At 40.2% G+C, this 22,296-nt stretch overlaps 1 protein-coding gene across 3 annotated transcripts in view; it reads right to left on the bottom strand.

Annotated features, from left to right (window-relative positions):
• Positions 1-517: 517 nt before the first annotated feature.
• Positions 518-22,296, bottom strand: part of SHANK2 (SH3 and multiple ankyrin repeat domains 2) — a 324,279-nt gene continuing 302,500 nt past the window's right edge. For 2 of the 3 annotated variants that reach the window (XM_018081842.1, XM_018081843.1), the window contains 5 exons: positions 20,078-20,137; positions 19,716-19,846; positions 18,342-18,453; positions 14,830-17,233; positions 518-4,707 (listed from right to left, as the gene is read on the bottom strand). In XM_018081842.1, coding sequence (XP_017937331.1) covers positions 4,134-4,707; positions 14,830-17,233; positions 18,342-18,453; positions 19,716-19,846; positions 20,078-20,137 — 3,281 coding nt within the window. In that variant the 3' untranslated portion in view covers positions 518-4,133. The remainder of the gene's footprint in view (positions 4,708-14,829; positions 17,234-18,341; positions 18,454-19,715; positions 19,847-20,077; positions 20,138-22,296) is intronic. The other variant, XM_018081844.2, reaches the window with a different exon arrangement.

The raw sequence follows: 22,296 nt of genomic DNA, 5'->3' as shown, positions 1-22,296 counted from the left end.
CTCCTCTGGAAAACTACTCTGTCCTACAATATCTCCAGCTCCTCCCCCCCAAAAAAAAAAAAAAAAAAAAAAAAAAAAAATCCCACTTTTCAGTGCCTTTTTAAACTGCAGAACAGAATAGGACCAGTAGCACTGAGTTCAGGGCATGCATCCCTCCCCCCATGCTCAGCCAGGACAAAGAACATTCCATGGTTATTCCAAATCCACCTTAAGGCAAATAGATACGAAGTTTTCTATCTCTTCCTAATTTTTTTTTTTTTTACTTTCCAAACTTCAATTATGAACCTGAAATTCAGTACATGAACATTCAGCATAAAAAATGCTTTAACCAAAAAGAAGAAATAAAGAGGAAATGCTTTTTCCCAACAATAAATCAATTATTTTCTATTAATTCTACCTACATTTCATTAAAGCATTTCATGTGTTTTCAAAACAAATTGCAAGTTTTTTGGCAACTTTTTTTTTTAATAAAAATCCAGACAGTGTTCTCTGTTTGCAATCAGAACCACAACCTTAGTGCAATATTATATTTATTTCTTACAGTAATTTTGGTTGCCATACAAGAGTATTAAGGATTGGGGAAAAGTGCAAGTTACAGGAGCTTGATTTTTTTAATCAGTTGAAATAAGAGGAATTAAAGCACAAAAATTACAGCAACATAGATAACGTGAACACAAGTTGTTACACAAACTATAGCGAGAAACATATTAATATCTAGAAAAGAAAAGAAAAAATGTAATGGAAAAATTATCAATATTTGTGGCTCATACACATAATCATCGCCAGATCAACTGGGTAATGCTTTTTAAGAACTGAGAAAAAAGAAAAAGAATTCACTATTTTTTTATTAACTTAAGTACCACAAATAATTAACTTTTTGTGATATGTAAATTCTGTAAATCAACAGTCACATCTAGTAATTTTATAATATATGAATTAAACTTAAAATGTTCTCAGACACCTAGGGCAAGGAGTCTGTGCAGTTATACACAATTTACATCTTGTAGGATTTTGGTATTGTATACACAAATATTACAGAAACTAGGCATGTAAATGCAATTTATTTAAATTACAGTATATAAACAAAAGTTGATCCTAAAACCCAGAATATCATAGATCTCTAACGACTTGTTTTTCACTATCAGAGTAGCATGAAAGAAATGGGTCTTCTCTCCTCCCCCCCAACATTTCCAGACTGGTGAGAACACTCAGAGGTGATGTCGTTATCTGTTACTATTGCTTTCTGTAGCCAAACCATCCCCCACTTAGACACCAATTCATCTTGGCAGAGGTGTATTTTCGTGGTGAAAGTAGGTCCTCTCAGGTCTCCTTACCTTCATTTTGTAAGACACAGTGTAAAAAATCAACTATTTTGTTGGCTCTTTAACGTGTTCAACCTCTTTTCTACTCCTTGCATTGCACCTACTCTTTCATTGCCTGAAAAGATGCAGGAGAGCAAGAAACACACTTGTGTAAGAAAGGGATGATGTCAACTGGAATTTAAAAGGTGTGTCAGCACTTGTTCAACAGAAATTCAACAAGGTTGTGATTCAAAAGCAGCTTAAAAGTCAACTTCTACATTTTCTTTTACTACTGTTATTCTTTAATGTACTTCTGGCACATGTTATAGAGGTAATAGCAACTATACCCAAAGAAACAAAACAAACCAAAAACAAATAAACAAACAAACAAAAAAAGAAAAAAGAGCATGGCATTAGTGGTTTATTTACTGAATTCTGTCGTATCACCAAATGGAAGACAAAGATGGCTAAATTACCATTTTTTTCACTTCTTAAAGTATGTGATGGCCTCAAGTTGCCAGCATCAACTATCTGAGTGGAACTGCCATTTTCTACACCACCTATGGAAAAATTCAGTACTCTTGAAAGGAAAATGACTTAGTACTTCATTTTTTTTATTACAAGGTTCCTTGGAACTTCCAAATACAAATATAGAGTAGTAACAGATGTTAGGTCAAAATATTTGTTGTTCCATAAAGGGGGCAGGAGGCTAAATAAGTTGCTTTTTGTGAGTATCCAATGTGTTGGTAACTACAACCACTTTTGAAGAAATATTCATCCTCCTCTGTAGAAGTTCTAGCAAAGATAGAAAATATAACACAGCTCTGCTGGTTCAGATGCATCCAAATGAGGTTGATTTTAAAAAGGTCAAGACTTACTATTCCACAGAAATAGTAGTAAACCACAAAAAGTTTTTTTTTTGTTGTTTTTTTTTTTCCTTGTTTTTAACTTCCTAGCACTGAAGTGGCACAAAGGCTGCCCAGTAGACCAGCCACTTATTTTCTTAAAATATTGTGCTTATAAACTATCTGTACAACTATTTAAACTTGCAGTAAAGAAAGATATTTAAAATGCTAAACTTTATGTACTCATACTAGGGCTGTTGCAGACCTAATTAGACATTTGTTTGTGAGCAAAAAATAATCACAATAAAAAAATTAGAGATAGGCTGGACCATATCAAGGACCATATCAAGGAAAGAAAGTCAGGTACCTTGTAAAATGTAAGAGAACCTGAAAGTATGGTAGGTAGGCAGTTTAGCCATCCACACTCAATTTACCCACCTTGAACATCTTGAATATTCTGTCCATAAAGACCTACAAAACTCACAGATATTCAGAGGTGTTAATTACAAGGGGAGTCCAAACATGTAGAGAGAGACTTGTTAACTTTAAAATTTATGTCAAAAAAATAAAAAAGAAATTTTTTTTAAAAGTCATGTGAACCAAATGTGGGTGTTTCTCCCCTGCTGACTGAAGTCTCCTGGAAAGCTCTCTCTGCCCCCAGCACCCAGCCCTGGTTTCTGGCAGGGTAAACACATCTGTCCTGTAAAGAAAGGATGAGCAGCGTCCACCTCCCCCCAGCACCCTGTGCCTGTCAAGAAGCCAATACCTGTTAACAGTGATAAAATGAGACACTGGAGCCCTCCCCAAACCTCTTGGGCTCTTGGAATACATGCATCCTGAGACACTCTACATCTCTTTCCATCTTGGTGTCACCTTTTTGTCTTTTTTTTTTTTTTTTAAACAATCTGAAACATTTCCATTTCTAACAGGCTGAAATCCTAAAATCCTGGCACCCTTCCCACTGACTTCAATGGGAACATTCATCTGCCTTTTTCCTTCTTTTTTGGCCTGATGTCGAAAATAACTAAGCACTTACCACTCACTGAATTAAACAGCACCTCTCAGGGCCCAGCATATTTGAGTGTCCGACTTTTGAGTCCAAAAGATGCATCTGCACATGACCCAAAATTTTTCCCGTCTTGTGGAGTTCACATTGTGAATTAGCAGTGGTTTAGCTGGTTGAAAACTGGGGATCTCAGGTTCAAACTAGCTTCATTTTATTGTACCTCTAAGTGTGCATCCCTCCTTGGGTTTTATGCAACATCTGCATTATCTTACAGGTCAAGTCAATGGAGCGTATATTGAACTTGTTCTGCCACCTTGGAAGAGTGCTAAATATAACTGCAGAAATAAAGAAATACCAGGTAAAACAGAGCAAGGTTACCTTTGAACTACTTCCAGCAGAACAACCAGCTTCACTGCCAACAAATCAGAGAGCTAAACCAGTAAAAAAGAGTAACGTGAACTCCTGTACCCATCTCAATATCATGCCTCTGCTCCTAAAAAAAATGGGTTTGAATGGTAATGAAGCAACCTGTACTCTTAAAATGAGCCAAGAGTTGGGGAAGGAAGCCTGCTCGGAGACTGAAGGTCAAGAAGAGAAAAAATAAAATTCAATTATTTTTTCTTTTTCTCAATAAATAAAAGCCCTGAAATGTTTGCAATTTGAAATGGAAGGAAAAGCAGTACATCACGATCCCAGCAAAGGGCATCAAGAGATAGTATTTTTGAAGTTAACAATTGTCTCTCTCTCATATCTCCCCACAACTTTGAAATAAAATGGCCCCACTTACTTTAACATCTTTAGATTTGTGTTTGGGCATGTAGCATACAGTCTGCATCACCTGAGTACCAGGAATTCAACTGTTTTTCCCTTCCCCATCCCCCAATTTTGCTGGCACTCGCAGACACACAAGGCATTTGGGGTATGTCAGTACCAGCCCATCTCTAGTTATCAACAGAAGTTTGTGAGGCAAAATAGCTATTCTTATCTGTCCAGCAGCTGCTTCAAAGCTCTTTCTATATTCATTCTGTGCCCAACTCTAGTCACTCCAAGGTCTATCAGATCTTCCTTCTGTAGATTTGGTAAATGTGTGCCATCTATTTCATTGTCCATGAATGTTTCTTTATGTTCACCTAAGTTTAGACTTTCCAACCAATCTGCCACATCTGGTTTAGTCCACAGGTGGACAGGCTTAGTTGTAAAAGGCTTATTTGAGATTGGCTGTTGTAATATTGAGGGAGAAGGAGACCTGCTGCGCCCTGTGGTCAAGCCAAATAAGTCCCCAGAAGGGGGCTGGCTAGGTAGGCTAAATACATCAGACAGAGTTGGAGAAGGAGATGAAGCTGAAGCAGAAGCAGTCAGAGAGGCAGGTATGATGTCTTTATTAATCTCTGTTGGTGAAACCACAGGGCTTGGAGCATGTCTTGCTCCTGAGGTCCTACTGTCATAGTCTGGGGACCTGCTCTGCAGTGTGATCGGCTGGCTGGCTCCGGGTCGGACAGTGAAAGTGATTGTTGTACTTCGTGTACCTGAGACAGTACTCATGACTTCCGTGCTCCTGCAATTGCAAACAGACAGGGAGAGTTAGATCTGGCAGCCAGCAGCTGCAAGGCTCAACATGTAGTACTTACTGCATGGGAATGCTTGAATATTTCCATTTTTTAGTGAGTCACATCAAGTTAAAAGTAGAAAAAATTATATTATGAAATCTTCCCTGGAAAAGGACCACCAATGGTAAGCCATAGTTCAAAACAAAACCTTTACTTATGAGCAGTGCAAAAAACCACCTCCCAGAGCAAATTCTTCCTCTCTGAGGCCACACCAAATTAACTCCTGGTTAAATGAGAAACACCAAGTGGATCAAGCACATGAGCACTTTGTGTTCCCTGTGAAGTGTGATCAGGAGTTGACCTTCCGTTCGTCATGTGGAGGGTTGGGATCCTTCAGCTTTAACCCACTGGTTTTACATATAACATGGTTAATAATAGTTGTAGAAAGTTTCAGAACCAATGGATTTTGGATCTTTGGGCATCTACCCAGTGAATTTTATGGTATGTTTATATTATAGGGTATGTTTATAGTCCCGTTTGTTCACTGAACATGCCCCACAAGCTCCTCTTACTTCCCTTTCTATTCAGCTGGACTTTTTGTGCTTTAAACATGAAACACTCCCTCTAAGGTTCCTAAAAAGACTTTGTGACCATTTCCTTCTACACAGAAATTATACTTTGTCAGTTTCACTACAAAATTAAGGAGACAAAATCCTTGCTCCTGTGCATGCCCAGAGGTGATGTAGTTGTGATCAAGTTTTGCCTAAAGAAAATAAATTTCAGATTACAAACTAAGCAGGCATGAGATGCTCACTCTGATGCCCAGGTTGACAGGGCAGGTGAAGGAGCAGGCAGGTCTGCTTTTACCTGGTGGCTACAGAAACAAATTTAGAAGGTTTGGGTCTGTTCATATCACAAAATGCTTAACCCCACAGACCTCATTCCTATGAGAAGAGTCTGCCAGTCAGCGTGTGTGCTCTTCAGGACCTTCCACAGAACTCTTGAGTGCCTTGAGATCCAGAGTTTTTCACTTCAAAAATATCCTGCCAACTGGGAAAACCTTCAGACAACCAATTTAAAGCACTTGCAGACCAAAGGAGGGATTTATTTATCCTTGAAGCAATGCCATGGACTCCAGGGGATGATCTGGTTGATGCTGTAGTGAGATTTCCACCCCGGATCCTGACTGAAGCCCTCTGTTTCTGAGTGCCACATTGCTCCCAGGCCTGACATGTCCTACCTGGGCAGAACTGAAGATAACTTGGGTGCATGATGTCACATACAATGCTTCCATTAATCCTGCAGATTCACTGCTGTGCAGAAAGATCTTATGGAGCCAAAGGAAGACCAGGGTTCTGGAGCCCCTACAGTTAAAGCGCTGGTATGGAAGAAACTGTGGCCTCACTTCTAAGTCACTGCTTAAACCTTTTGTGTTAATTGCCACCAAATGAAGTACCAAAAATGATCCACAGAGCAGGGGGCAAACTCTACCTCTGTTGTCTCTGAGGTGTGTGTCCCCACCACTAAATGTGCTGTATAATGAGAGACCCTCTTGTGTTCCTCTGCCCTGAGTAATCATGGTGGCTTTTCTCCTTTCAGCAGAGCACTGGGACTGCTGGGAAGGGAGATGTGGCACATAGGGTTATCCTCCCTCACTGGGTCTATTCCCCAGTGCCATGTAATTGGGAAGGCCCACGGAAGGGGGCAGTTTGGCTTTGGTCACTCACATTCTGCCTAGAAGAGTGGTTAAAATTTTAAATAAAAAGATGGTGGTGCCGGCACTTCTTCACCACCTACCCTAACCTGCTCCCCTTGGGACGTACCAAAATGAAGAAACATAGGCAGCTCACCAGAGGTGTTAAGTCAGGTTATTAATCCCTTTCTCTCACACTGCAGCCCCAGTAGCCTTGACCTGGAGACCTCCTTCAGTGATTTCTTGCTTGGCTGCTGGCTGTGGTGAGCTCTGACAGCCACACACTCCCTGCATCCCCTCTGGGGCTCTGGCACAAAATAAACCATCCCAGACACCAGGTAACTGCAGCACTGCCACTCCAACATTCCCAGCACATGCTCCTGACGTGGGGAGTCCCATTCAAACAAAGCTCCAACACCGTGTTATTAGAAAAGCACTAAGAATAATTTCTTGGAGCACATATATCTTATTCACATGAACAATGCCACTGATTTCCCACAGGTTGTTCCATATACTTCAATGGGACCAGGGGTATCTTTCTGAAAGATTGGTACTTTGCTTAAACCCCAGTAGGAACAACACTTCTGGCACTTATGGCTTTGTAATTTGACAAAGAAAGGAAACACTTGGCAAGGTTTTGACTGTTTCCTGTGATTTTTCAGAGCTTAATGGCTCTCGTTGTCTTCTAGGGCTGGAGCTAAGCATTCCTACGAATAAAAAATCTATGGCAAGAAAATATTAAATCCTACTAACCAAGGGAAGCAAGTTATTTCTACCTACTTTACCTTAGCATGAGGAGTCTCACACTCATTACTAAGGCATGATATAATTTTAAATGAACAAAAAAACTGCTTTGAAAAAGGCTGGGGTAGTGAGGGCAAGAAAAGCAGAATGAGCTTTGTAAAAATGTGGAAATTAATCCCTGATCTTTACCTGCAATCGCTCTTCTACTTAACTTTCCTGTCTTGCAAATACTAGAAATTATGGTTTTGCATTCACACCCCTCATGACAACATCAAATGGGTGATGAAAACCCATGTTCATTTATGCTAGATGATGAAAGATAACTTTTATTAATTGACTGACAGCTCCAGGCTCAGTGTTCACCTTCTGCTTTGTAACTCAATTTTGCTGCTTCTCTTCTATTTTGTTCCTCTTATAGACTCCCTGTCCATCCCCGCTCAGGAAATCACTGTTCCTTTAAATAAAGCATATTAAACCACTAAAGCAAAACCTCCCAAAGTAAAGTGTGTGTTCTTATTTTAAGCATTCCTTAGCTACCGTTCTCTACCCTTCTCAGTCCCACAGGCAGGAATACTGGGTGAGCAAAGCAACCCAGGCATTGTGGTCCATTGCCTTCTGTCAGCCTGGATCAAAGTACTGGCTTCATGTGGCTGGAAGCAGCAGCAGATCTAGGGACATCTTCCTTTTTTCAAGCCATAGGTTGAGGACTGCTGACCATTACAGTAAAACTCTGGAACAGGGATAAGAATTTTATTTTAACTGATCCATGAGGTTTCAATACCAGCTCAGTTTACAGCCACATGAGTTGTGCAGCTCTTCTAAATATTAAACCTTTTATCCAGTAGCTCAGGAGTATTTCTTTAACATGGACAGGTTCAATCCTACAGCAACACCCCTTTTTCAAGGAGGTTATTAGTTCTTCTACACAATTTGGAACACGGACAAGTCTGTGGGTCTAGGACCCCACTGCTGCAGCAGCTCTCCTGTTTTAGGGCAAAGTTTTAACTACAGGAACTTGAGGTCACCGTTGCCTCCAAAATTATTCAGCAACCTGCAAGAGTGAGACTGTGCTCAGTTCCCAGCTGCTGTGCTTCAGCCAGCTCTGCTCCCAGCACAGCCCTCAAGTGAAGGTCACAAAAGTCTGCTGAAGCCCACAGTAGCACTTCCAGGCTTTCACTTCCAAGCCTTTTATTCCAAGACTACTTTTTTTCATTCTTTTCCTCTTTTTTTCACCTGCCATATCAACTCCAGCACATTATAGAGACTGCTGCACTGTAATTGTAATGCGAGGGAAAAAATAAGGATATTTATGTAACTCCTATGCATCCTAAATTATAATTTACGACATCTCCAATACAATCTGTGGTGCAGACACAGCCTTGAAACCATCATCTGTCTTGCATTTTCTGGTTGATTCGTATCCTGGTCAATAAGAAGCAAGCACATTCCAGCTGGAAAGCAGGCATGGTTTGTTGTGTATGGGTTTTCCAGATTTTTAATAAGAGCAATTTCTTATGCCTTATTTGATCATCTGCTATCCTAAACACATTAAATCCATATTAAACCTGCCAACCCCCAAATTTCATTTTAAAAAAGGTGAAAAGTCTGATAATTATTTTAAATAAAATGTGTTCTATTTGAATCAGCATATGGTAGTAATTTATAAACATTTACTACTGTGAGCCTGCACTGATTGCAATGCTCATTATGTTGCCTCATATTAAAATCAAAATATATAACCTATGTGACACAATGCCTACAAGTATAAAAGCCAGCTTGTAGGTAAGAAATTATTTTTAAATTTTAGATTATATTTGCAAGATTCAAATTTACTGTTAATATCAGAAGCAAATCAGTGGAAGAGGGCATGGTGGGGCAGCTCCCATGGAAATACCCCAAAAAGCATCATGCTCAGCTCATGGGAGCTGTTTCATCCTACAACTTGCCAAAAGACTTGCTGGTTCTGACACAGCTCTTCCATTGTATGAGAGAAAATACGTCTTAACAACCAAGAGAAGCAACAAGTGGTTCCTCCACAGAGGTACCGAGAGAAATTAACTTCTTAGATTTCTGAGACCACACAAACCCCAGACTTCGCCTTCATCTCTCCTAGTATTTTTACTTTCTTTTTGAACTGTCAAAGGAAAATTGTATGGTAGGAAAGTAAGACAATAACTGTCTGTTTTGGGGGAAGATGAAGAACAAGGGCTGAAGTGATGACTGGCAGGATACAGAGCTTCTCATAATAGTGTTATTTTAGGGAGAAGAATTGAGGAATGCTTGGTGTCTGTTGATAGTAATGCTGTGCAGTTGGAGGGAAGAATAATCAGGAGGGTCTGTGGGAGTCTGTCTGTTCCAGAGTTTCCATGTGAATAACACAATCAGCAGAAAAGAGATGGTGCTGATGAGGGGCACGAACCAGGAGACAGCCCCAGCCCTCTCTTCCAGAGCTGCAGGGAAAAGGGAAGCTGGAAGGGGAAAGGGGGGAATCCCACAGGTTCCAGGGAGGAAAGAGTTAACAGTGATGACTTAATGATATCAAGGGATGGTTTGCCTTTACTTTTAGCCTCACATGGGTGTATAAAACTGCAGTAATCATCCCTCCCCATCTCTCCATCTCCAAAGATCCAGCAGAATTTGGGCGTATTTGAAAATTCACACCCCTTTAGGTGTTCAGACATAACTTCAGGAATCTTCTCTTACATTCTCACGTTATTAAAAATTTTCTGAATACTTCTTTGATGAATGTGGCTTTTATTTCACATTGAAATGACATCCTACTCCTGGTTTTAGGATGGCTATCATTTCTGGATTAGGCTGATCACATTGCACTGTGTAACAAAGTCAACACCAAAGTCACTAAAATGCAATAACAATGAGTTTAAAAGAAGCAGAATGTACAATATAGAATATTCTATGCTTTATGGTTGGCACTTACTTCACGGCACTTCAACATGACCCTCCTCTGACAATAGCAGTCATGACAGCAAATAAAAATGACAAAATGGAATGACTGAAACACTGCAGAAATTAGTAACAAAGCAAGCAATCCTGTGAAATTGGCTGACAAATGGTTAACAACATGAAATGAGTCTACTGAGAGAGTAGTCAAGTGAAAAATCAAGGCTTGAGAACTATCCCACCTATTTCATCAACTATAAGATCCAGACATCCTTTACAACAAACCAGATATAGGATCAGTCCTTGGATTTGCTACTAAGCAAGATTTGCTTCTAAGTTCAGTTCTGCCTTACCTGTTTGTGAAAAAAACAGGAACTTTTCCAGATACTCGTGAAAAAAATAATTCAGAGACGGACAAAACTACTGGCCACGGACAGTTCCACTTTTAAAACTTGTTATTCCAACACAGTACAGGTTATTTTTCCTAGAGGACTCAATTCTGCCTGGTTAAGCGTCCTCCACAACTCCCACATTTATAATGAGCATTTCCCCACTACCAGAAGTGACGCCAGCTCACCCCAGAGGCCACAGGAACATTGTGCAAACACAGCCAGAAGAGCACAAGCACTGTTTGAACTAGAAATTGTTTCTCCCTGTGGCAAAGCTACCGATCATTTTGCTACGCTGGGAGGGAGCAGTGGCAGTTGCTGTTCATTATTCTTTATTAATACTCGGAGCCAGAATGCTGTTTTTGCTGGGGGCTGTGTTTTCTCTCCCCAGTAGCCACGGGGTCTATTCTGTGTTAATCATGCTGACATTATTCAGCGGGTCTCAAAGGCTTGCACTTGATCACCATGTTGCTACGCAACTGCCAGGTTCACAGACAGAGCCAGCACTCCTCTCTTCACCTGATAAAAATCCTGCCTTTCTCTTCTCCCCAATTCTTTTATCAGCTCCTTGTAAAAACCAGTAGCCTCTTGAGTGAATTTATAGCACCACTGTATTTCTAACACCACAGTCGATACTACGTGTCCTGTTCTCCTCACTGAGAGCAGAGCGTCACCTGCCAAGACAGGTGCTCCCTCCCTGGGTCTTCCCAGCGCTGTACATGAGCATATCCAAATTTGGAAATAGGAATCACAACCAGAGCTCATCACTGGGGCTTTAGTTCCGGGTGTTTGGGTCAAACAGAGCCCCATATTCAAGCAACCCTCAAGGTTTTCTACAAGAACGGGTGAGGAAAACTGGAGGGAGCGACAGTCAGATATTGGGACCTGACTACCTAGACAGACCAGATTAAAATCTCTATCTGTGGTCATAATTTCTTAAATTTCTTAAAGTAAATGATGGCCAAAATTGGGAGTGGAATCTCTCTTCTCAAACCTTCTGACCAAACCATGCTTTTATTAGTACAAAATAAGCAAGTGCATCCTCTCGCTTCTTCCTCTTTTTCCTTCTCCTACCAGACTCCTTTTCCCTATCCCGTGGCTAGCCACTGCCACTGAGAAGCAGATGGTTTCCAGCCAAAAGTTTTCAGGCTTTATTTAAAAATCTTGAAACTTGATGTCTCCACAAGAACCATGGAAAACTATAAATACCCTGTGTAAAACTATTGTTAAACCCGTGTGCCGAGAATAAAAGCAAGTTTAGGGTGGTTTTAATGTAATAACTGAGAAATTATGTTCAGTATTGTAGGATGATCTCTTCCTAATCCTCATTTATCAAAAATATACAAAAAAAGATATTTTTATGGGTTTCTGTGGCAAGAACTATCTACAGTTTAATTCACCCCTGTACTACCCTAACAGGGCAGTTGCTGTGAATGAACCAGAACTGTACACCTACTGCAGAAGGCTGTGCAAAAGGAATTTTTTGGGATATTTAGGATTCCACTCTGGGCTATAACTTCATGTATGGGCCAATAAGCAACTACATATTTTTAATTTCATCAGGCTGCTTGGGCTGTGAACATCATCCAAGCAAACCTGTGAACGTTGTTCCTATTCATAACACTTCCCAATCCCTCTCCTTGGCTGAGGGAAGGGAACAGGCATACTCATTTTTTATCATTTTTCCTTTAGCAGAGCCAACGAGTTATTCTTTAATTTAGCAGAATCCATGCTTTTCATGAGCTAAAATTCCTTTTCTCCCTTTCTAATGCAACCTCACAGGGAAGGGCTGCAAGCTCTGCAATTGGCTGTCAGAGGCTTTATAATATTAGAAAAAAACCCCAAGAAACTCTAGGAATTTTACCTTTAAAATTTAAATATTAGCTTTCATGCTTGAAATTTTCACAAGGTGGTATTCCTTGGTCATAATATTTGACAGCTTTGTAAAAAATTGTGGCAGTTGTGCAAGTGGGTTAGAAAGGCTGTAATTTATTTAACTTCTAAAAGATAAGACAGGAGTAAAAGCAGTAAAAAAAAAAGCATTTACCAAGCATCAACAGCTTATGCTGTTCCCTCTTTCAGACTTCTTATCAAGCTGAGAAATTAATCCTCTCTCATCCACCCCCAGCATGTGGGGCTGGTTTTGCACAGGCAGAGGGGAAGGTCCTGCCCGGCTCCAGGGGGTGGAATCTGAATCTACAGCTGATCTTCTACATTTCCATTTCTCTACCTCACCCTTGTTGAGATGAAAAGGAATTGCCTGCAGCACCTTTCCAAACATACTTTTAATATCTGTGGGTAGCTGGTTCTCCTCTGCTGGCTCCCACATATCACTTCACTTAAAAAAGAGATCCTGAGTAAACTTTTCTGATCATTTTAGCATCTTCAGTTAACCTCGTAATCAAAAAATAACATAATCATATCACTTTTGAAAACAGAACAAAACAAAATACAGTTCTCTTTCCTCCTGTTCCCACTGGGAATTCTATTTTCTCCCACGGTCAAATGGCAGCCAAGAGTTTTGCTGCTCTATTCCACTGCCAATTTATCCTATTTATTCCCTTATAGCTCTTTTGGCATTGTTACATCCCAGGATCCTCTCTCTGATTTGCAAAGATGTCTGTTTGGTTTCACTTTTCAGGAAAGAAGTAGGATTTCAGCCACATTGAAATAATGCTTTGGATGGTTTTGTTTCCAAATTGAGCCTCTAAAGAATTTGCCAAATCTGAATTGGACAGCGTTACAAATTTATATTGCTTTTCTGTCCTTGAGTTTTTTGATTTTTATTAAGTCAGATCTTTCTCTAAAATGTAACATATGGGGCTACTCTTACTTATGTAATAGTTTGCTTTCCTCCAATGAAGTAGTGTAGTTTTTAATTTTTTTCCAGCCTTTATAATTTTTAAACATCTTTTCTCAAAAAATGTATATTTACTTCTACTTTTCATTTTCCTCTCAGTAATGACAATACTTTGATATTTTTACAGTACATTGTAGTTGGTAGCTTCAGTTATTTTCTAATAAAATAGGGATGGTAAAGATCTCCACTGTAATCTGGAAATACCTATCAGTTTAAAATTAAAAGATGATAAATAATATTATACACATGAAGCTAAAGGCAACATGGTCATGGGACTTAACAAGAAACACAGAATCGTAGAATCATAGAATCAGTCAGGTTGGAAAAGACCTCTGAGATAAGTCCAACCCTTGATGCAACACTGCCATGGTTACTAGGCCACATGATCAATGTCTAGCAAAAATAGTATTTTTTTTTCATGTATGAAGGTTTTTCCTGTACAGCCAACTCAGTTTCTACTCCAATTAGTCAAGTGCCACCAAAAAGAATTCCAGAATTTCAGTGTTTTATTTCCATTCCTTCATTCTAAAAATTGTATTACCCCCCTATCACCAGTTTGATGACTTCCATCTTGCAGGAACCAATATGAATACCTGAGGCTGGGGCTGTTGATCATACTGTTTTCTGAATGAGCAATCATTTGCAATCAACAGAGCCACCCTTCCCTTAAAAATCAAATTATCTTCATGTATGCAAAGTATAGCAGCTTTTCAAAGGCTGACTTACTTATTAACCAGCAGAATAATTCTAATAAAATTTACTTTTTTTTTTTTTTTTTGGTGACTGGATTTCATGAGATTATGTCCATGTTCCACAAAATTACTTGTACATTCCCCCAGTGGTGTCTGGCTTCTGCAACTTATCACTTAAGTACCTTTCGGAAACCACTTATACATGAATGTATTGCAGTGCCCTGTCAGGGACACCTACTTCAACCTGTGAACATCAGAGACTATTCACTAACCAGAAAAAGGTAGAACTTAACCCCCCAATACTAAGTGGCAGAGATGCTAAATTAACTTTTTAGTAATAACATGAACACCTCACAGTGATTTCAATGAGTAATTTTCTAAAATAGCTTTATGCTTTATGGTAAAGTGGATTATGAGAGGCCTCAGCATGAATCAAATGGCACCACACAGTGAATGTGAAGGAACCCTAAGCAAAACCATGTTTTACCTGTTTGAAGCCAAAATAGCTTATGGGACTAAAGGAAAAATAAATTATCACCACATTTTAAAAGAAAAAAAAAAATTAAAGAGAAAAATACTGCTTAAAGAGAAATCCAAGTGACTCACATCGAAATGACTGAAAGGTTTGTGCAAACTGTTGGAGAAGACTGAGAAAGCTCCTGTCCTATGGTGTAGGCTACACAAATATTGACAATGTAAGAAATTCTTGTCTGACATAGACTATTCATTAAGCAAATACATAGAACAGAGTACACTCTTCTTTAATCTACATGATTTACAAGGGAAGTTAGTGAGGGGTTGGCAAAAAAATCAAGCCCTTATCAGGAAATTGTTTGGTTAATTACTTTTACCTTGTACTGAGACTTGCAGTCTTTGTTCCAGTCGGTGACTCCAATCCCTCCCCTGGCTTTGAGGATTTCTCTCTGTTCATTTGCTGGAGTATTGAGTTCAATTCACTAATAACATTAGCCTTGGGGCCTGAGAGAATCGGGCTTTTCACCTCCGGCACATCCCCCCATAGCTTGGATGTCCTTTGGGGAACAACTTTAGCCATGTTGGGCTGGGCACTGATGGGAGGCGGGGGCGGAGCGGGAGGAGGGATCACAAAGCTGTCCACAGTCTCCTCGATCAGCGCGTCCTTGTAAAGTGCATTGCTTTTGTTGATTATGGGCTTCATTTTTGGCTTAGGAGGTACTGGGGGTTTGTCCACCAGAAATGTTTGCCCATCTGCATAGACTGTACAAGTATCCACATTCTCCCCCCCTTCTGAGGATAAGGTAGAGATGCTGGACACCGTTGAGATAGTGCTGGTTGTCTCTAAGTGATGGTCACTACTACTTCGGCTGTCTACCTCCTCAATCCCAGAGTCAGTGACGTTATCAAAGCTGTCAGGGGGTGGCAGAAAGGAGGCAGGCAAACAGTTTGAAAGACCCACTTGCTTTTTGTTGTCTAGGGAATTTGTTGGCTGGCTGGGGGGGAAAGGTGTGCCATTCTTCCTCTGTGTGATCAGGTCTGTCAGAGCCGACCCGGGAGCCGCGCGGTCGTCGGGGATATCAAAGCTGTTGGCAAACTCCAAGGGAGGGGGCAATGGCTCAGTGAACATAAACTCTTCATCAATATCCACCGATGCCAAGGGTGGTGGGGGGATGCGGAAGGGCAGGATGACGGGGTCGTCAACAGAGCTTGCTGCCACGATGGTTTTGCAGGGAGATGCCGGTGGCTCAGGTGCAGCAGGTGCGTTCAGATCACTTTCTTCCACTTCCTTGCTCCCCTCTACCCTCTCTGGTGGGGAGTTTTCAGGACTTGGCTCCATCTCAGCTTCCTTTTCCTCCTCATCTTCAACCATATCGTCTGACTTCACTGTGTCCACGGTATGAACCATCAACAAGCCAGCTGACTTCTGCTGTGAGGTATCCACAATGTTTATCAACATGTTCTTCTTCTCCTCAGCTTTCTTTTCTTTCCCTGCATCTGTTTCATACTTGTTCTCAGTCTCCTGCCGTCTCAACAAGCCACGGGTGTTTTGCCTCGTGACAGTGGCAGTAACAGGAAAAGTTGTTTCCATGTTGGGTCTCAGCTTTGTATCGATGTAAAGTGGTTTGTTAAGGTCTGTTTTGACAGCATCTCCTTTGCCTGGAATCTGCTGTGTTTGTTCTTTCATGGCTCTGTCCCTGGCAGAGAGCGCGAGGGCTAGTGGTGAGTTTGGATCCAACAGCTTCCCTGTGACCGGGTGCACGTAACTCTCTGGGCTGGATGCGTTCGTGGACTTGGCTGCCACTGCACTATTGTCAGTACCTTTTATTTTGGACGAAACATTTAATGTCCTTGAGTCACTCTGATTGCTGGGCTCACTGCTATTAAAGAGACTTTCAGGCTCTCTGGGTGCAGGAATAGGTGATGGTGACATGAGCTGTCTGAAACCATCCTCGCTACTGAACATTGCTTCATCGGTAAACTTAGACTGCCTCATGCGTGGTGTTGGCGGGGTTAGCCCAACATCCTCATCTCCCAGGTCTGTGGAAAGGAAGGCTGGAGAATTCCTCCTTGCTTCCAACCTCTTTTCCCTGTCCCTCACTGCCCCTGCAATGGCTGCTGCAAACGGACTGCTGACACCCAAGCTGTCATCGGGCCGGAGCTGCCCTGGTTGCTCTGAAGACTGAGGATCGATCTCCATGCTGCTCCCTTGGCTGCTTTTCCCACTGCTGCTGGTGGATGGCTCTTTCACAATGATTGTTGGGATTGGAATAGAGCAGGTCTTTTCTGGACTGTCCTCAACATTGGATTGTTTCACCAGCATCCCCTTCCGCCTCGCTGGTTTGGCCGGCACGTAAACTGCTTTGCTTGCAATCTTCCCAACCTCAGAATATGGATTTTCTGGCATCTGACCTCTCTTGTTCCTGAAATTTGCCTGAGCTGCAGCACTTCGACTGTACAGGTCTTCTGAGTCCAGAGAGTATCGGTCCAGCTCTCGTCTGTAATAGATCCCTTTGTCCCTTATCATCGTTCCCACGCTCTCAGGCCTAACCAAGGAAATTTTTGCACCTGAATTCTGGTTAAATGGAGGTTTAATAGTTCCATAGCTCCTTGTTGTCAGGGATTTGGGGGAGTTGTACAGAGAGGGAGAAGGTGGTGGTGGTGAAGGAGGTAAGGACTGTGGTGGTGGTGGGATATCTTCAGAGGTGTCAGGCATTGAGAGACTTCTGGTAAACTTCAGCATAGGAGGAGCCAGAAACTGTCGTTCTTCCTCTGTTATTCCTAAAAAAATCAGAAAGTATATTTAAAACACTGTCTTCCACTGGGATCCCTCTGCATTATTACTGTATTATTTCTGTATCCAAACCAAAATGCTGGGGTGCATTTCCCATGACACAAGGCATACGCAAAATTGTAAAGGAGGTCTTTTGGTTGATTCCTACATAGGAATTCTTTCCTGTTGAACTTCCATATGCCAGAATTGAAAAGGATGCTACAGAGTTTTAATTAAACTGATCACTGACGTGTAGGCAAATGCTTGGGGCTTATGTATCATCAAGGTAGCTGTAGAGAAGTACATTTTCTATGAAAATTACTGAAGAGGGAAGATGTTCTGTGCAGAAGAGTAGCTTCTGCCTTGCTCTAGCACTCTATAAAATGCATATGATAATGCAACTTGGAAACCTAATGAATTTTTAAGATGCTTGTGGAATTTAGCAAGGGGACTGTGAAGATCCTATTGGGGACAAAAATCATAATGTTTCCTTACAAAGGATGACATTATATTATTACAAATACAGCTTTTAACACAAATAAACCAGGTAATACTGGGGTAATTTGGATGCTAATTTTACATCAACATAATGTGTTTCTAAATTGACAAAAATCACTACTAAGATTACTACCAAGAAAAAAGCAAACCCAAATTTGGTCTGTTTGGGACTGTTCTTCCTTTCTTTATTGTAAAATCATCTATTGCCGTAATTTGATATGAAAAAAAGGAGAATTTTAGTCTGTTTGATCAAAAGGATTGCTTTGTAAACTACACAGCATTACAGTGCTTTTACCTCAATAACAAAGAAAAAAGGGATAACGTTTTGCCCCAATGCTTTGCAAAGGGCTTGTACTGATCTTTTTTTTTCCTTGTTAGAGTCAACATTCTAAAGAAAACAATTAAATTATAATTCCATAGTTGCCTACTGCCATCAAAGCAGAATGTGGAAATTACATCACTTTACACACAAACTTCTTTTATCATGAACTTTGTACAAAAATTAAATAGTCACTCACTGAGGCAAAGGTATTTTAGGACTATGCTTTAAGAAAGAAGTAAAGTTACTACAAGTATATGATTAATGCACAGGCAAACTATACATGAGAAGCATTTTACCTATAGATTTTTGCCTCCTCATTGTACCCCGAGGTATACCCAGAAACGGACCTTGAGGACTCCCTGGTACAGTGGGCGTCATCACGGCAATACCCTGTCTCTCATACATGGACTACAAAAAAGCAAACAGAAACCCCCCAAGCATTAAAGCACGAATGTCTCTCTCACATGTAAATAACTCTTCTGTCATAGCTGCTAATTCACTATCCCTTTTACTTAGAATTTCTACGGAAAATAACAAAATTGGTGTTATTCTAGGTAGGAGGGGAACAGAAAGGGAAGGGTTTTATTTATATAAAGTGACAGCAGCTGTAAGTGTATTTCCTTGAAATTATTTACAAGGCAATATATTAAAGTTTCCAGCACAATTTGAGTGCCGTAAGAAATTGTAAGCATGAGCAACTGCATTTTAATTCATTCAGTTCCAAAAACCCAACCACACACCTTGTAGCTATTAATGCTCCCTCTGTGTGATCTCCCTTCACTTCTGAAGACCAGAGCTATTCTTGGAGTCTTTCACAGACTCAAGGTGTCTTGTGCAAGGTTACACTGGCAGGCAGCATCTCAGCTGGGAACTGAGGAATGCCACCTGAATCTCAGCACTCTCAATTGTTCCTCCTTCTCATCACAAAACTATTTGTACTCTACCTCTTAGAATAGCCTTAATTTCCTTCCACTCTGAGCTGCTGCGAACAGAAAGTGCTTGTTACATCAGGACTGATGCTCTTTCAGAGAGATGGGTAATGGAAAAATATATCTAAAATGCAATAAAACCAATTATTCTTTCACATGCAAAGTTTTGTGAGAGCAAATCCTGCAACTGAACAATTCAGTTTCAGAGTTCTGGAGTTCAATTTTTAATACGTGCTATAATATTAATGTCAATTTTTCACTTACAAATCATTGTGCATTATTTAATTGAGGTATTATAAATGCCATTAGGACAATAAAAACCTGCAGTAGGAGAAACTTTCACATTAGTGGGGATGATGTGGCTGCACTAACTCTGGTGCTGAAACTGAAATAGCATACCTTGATTTTCAGCATGTTTTTTTAACTGAGACTTCGTGTTGTAATGACACCTTCAAGTTCAGAACTTGCTGGGCTCTCACCAGCTCAAGTTCACATCTGCTTGAGTAACACTGAGGAAGCAATGCTGTTGGTGTGACAGTCTCAGAATAAATATGAGGACATAATGAGAAAGGTTTTATAGGGGTATGTAGACTGTTCTGTCCCAAAACTATTACTAGAAATGCAGCGTAGACCATGCCTTAAAAGTTACAAGATAATAAAAGTAAAATAAATATCTAAAACCAAAAGACCCCCTCCAAATAGTTCCAGAAATGAAAGCAGCACTTCATAGCTCCCACTCACATTCATATCTGTAGCTGAGGGAAAACATCTACTAGAAGGCCTCTGTTTTATCGTTGCCACTCTCGAGTCCACAGCTGCATTGTCTGCAATTCTTGATGGCTTGGAAACTGGTATTATTTCATCCACCTTATCTGTAATATAAAAGTGTTCAGTAAAATAAATATCATTCGTCCAAAGAAACTGAAAAGTATTGCAGGGTCAAAGGAAGAGATTTACATTTCAAAAAAATGCAAAGAAAAATTTTTTTGGCATTTTAACAAGGCAACGCTTGAGCATCATAAGTCGTGCAAGCCGAGCACTTTTTATTGCTGCTACATAACATGCATGCTTTAGTTTTAAGCCTGCATGCATTTAATGTTTACTTAGTGTGACTCGAAAAACAATCCTCTTCTTCAAACCTTCAAAATGTGAAGGGAGAATATCTATATAGAAATGGAAAGAAGACCTTTAGAAATAATGAATCTGTACAGCACTGTTTCAAATAGAGATAAGCAGACTGTACTTAGTCATCAGAATTTCAGTGATATTTTGGACAATAACAAGTACTCCAGAAGTGCTCTTTTATGCCTATTCTCCTCAAGTAATAACGTTCTAATTTATTCACACTCTTAGACTCGTAGACCAGCATTACTAACTGCATTATTTGTTTAAATGAAACTTTTATATGTGTTTTTTTTTATTTTAATAACTGGATGGCTTGAGAATGTATTTAGTTGTGGTCAGAAATAGACCAAATAGGTAAAGTCCAAGTCTGAATGAGAGCTTCAACATTTGGATTTGGGATTCTGATCTACCATATGACATGATGGTAAAATATGGGGAGAACTTTATTCATAATGTTCCAAAGCTGAGTGCTGGTGTTAGCCCCGTCTCCAACTTTGGTCATGAACAAGCTCCATTAGCACTTAATACATTAGGTTACTCCCTCAGACTGAAGACCTCGAAGTACCATATAATCAACTAATTATTGCCTGACAGTTCCTTTTTTTGCCCCTTCTACTGCTGTGAAACCAAGGCATGGAGAAATTAAACAAGTAGCCTAAGCCACCAGAATAGTTTGAGTTTTGAATCTGTACTAGAATCCAAAATTGAATCATACCAACAGGTTTCCTTGCTACACCTTCCATGGCATTTGCTTCCCTGTAGCATGTTAATTTAGTGTCTTTTCCTTTGAAGTTTCACCAAAGTAAGGATTAGTTACATAGCCTGTGGTGTTTATGTGAGTGGAATACCTTAGCCTGGCTCCTGGGCTTCCACAACGAGAGTTAGAGCAATGTTACTTTTCAGCAATTAAATCCATCTCTCAAAGAATTGATTATTTGCTTCAGCAAACAAGGGTACCCTACTTCATTAGGGTACTATAGATTAAAAAAAAAAAAAAAACAACCACCATTTTTTTTGGCAGTGTTACTATGTCAAGTATTGGATTTAGGGATTTAAGTTTTACCTCTCACAGGAGAGCAGCGCACTCAGGGCCCTGGATATTGATATGGATGGGAATAAGGCAGGAGGAAAAGAGCTTTTGATCCCTCTAAACAGTAGATCTGGCTGATGCAAGGATGGTATTTTAAATGGGAGAAAAAGAGAGGGAAAAACTTTTAGCCTTCGGGTTAGGAAGAAGGTTGTCCTAGAAGTGGATATTTCAGTGTCACAGAGGGGCAGGGAGCAGGCAGGAAAGGAAAGGCTGAGCAGGACCAGCAAGCTGAATACTGCTGAAAACTGTCTCACAAGAGTGGTGTTGCTATTTCTTTTCAATTGAAGTTAGCATTCAATTCTTTTCATTGGTCTGCTTTATTTTTTTTGTGAGATTTAAATCATCCAGTGGAAGGAGAAAAGGAAAAAATTCTTAAAATCGTCACACGTATTCAAAAATAAAACAATGTCACATTTCATAATGACTTTGTTATACAAACTGTGAACTTCTGAAAGAAAAATATCTGCACTTCTGCTCAGCAAAAGGCATCAGAAAGCAACGGTGTAACCATGAATATTTGACCTATACATCAAAAATATGGCCAGACTGCAGAATTATACTCAGGGGATCTATCACCAAGAGCTTCAACCGGGCAGATTTCCTGTTAAGGCTCTCCCACCCTTGTTGTCATTCCAGAAGCCAAACAACTGGTCTTTTGGACACAGAAAGAAGTAAGTTTTGGAAACTGAAGCACTACGTACTCAAAATATGTACATAAGAAATATAAATATACCATGTAAGAACTGATCCCCTTTATTTTTAACAGACACATGTAACCATATACCCATTCAGACAACAAAAAGCTACAGGGAAAGAGTGATGAGGCCATGACAGACACTTGAAAAGCATGAAAATATTTGTTGGGGATGGAACATACATACCCTCCAACTGCACTGATTTTGCTAGACAATACTACAAATCAGATCCTAATGTTGGATCCGAGCAAAATATCAGTTGGCACCAATTCTTAATACCATCTACTACTTCCGGGTGGAAAAAAACTTTGGCTTTGTTTAAGTTTATTGCAGGTTTCTTGTCTGTAGACAGGTTCCCAGTCCTTCTCACACCTATGGCTGCTCCTGTTGGAGTGGTGCTTTGTGCCTTGCC

This window comes from Manacus vitellinus, unplaced genomic scaffold (assembly GCF_001715985.3).
Source record: "Manacus vitellinus isolate BGI_N305 unplaced genomic scaffold, ASM171598v3 scaffold_57_pilon, whole genome shotgun sequence".
Classification (NCBI taxonomy): Eukaryota; Metazoa; Chordata; class Aves; order Passeriformes; family Pipridae; genus Manacus; species Manacus vitellinus.
Note: the sequence above shows the minus strand (reverse complement) of the source record. Positions and strands in the feature narration are given on the sequence as shown.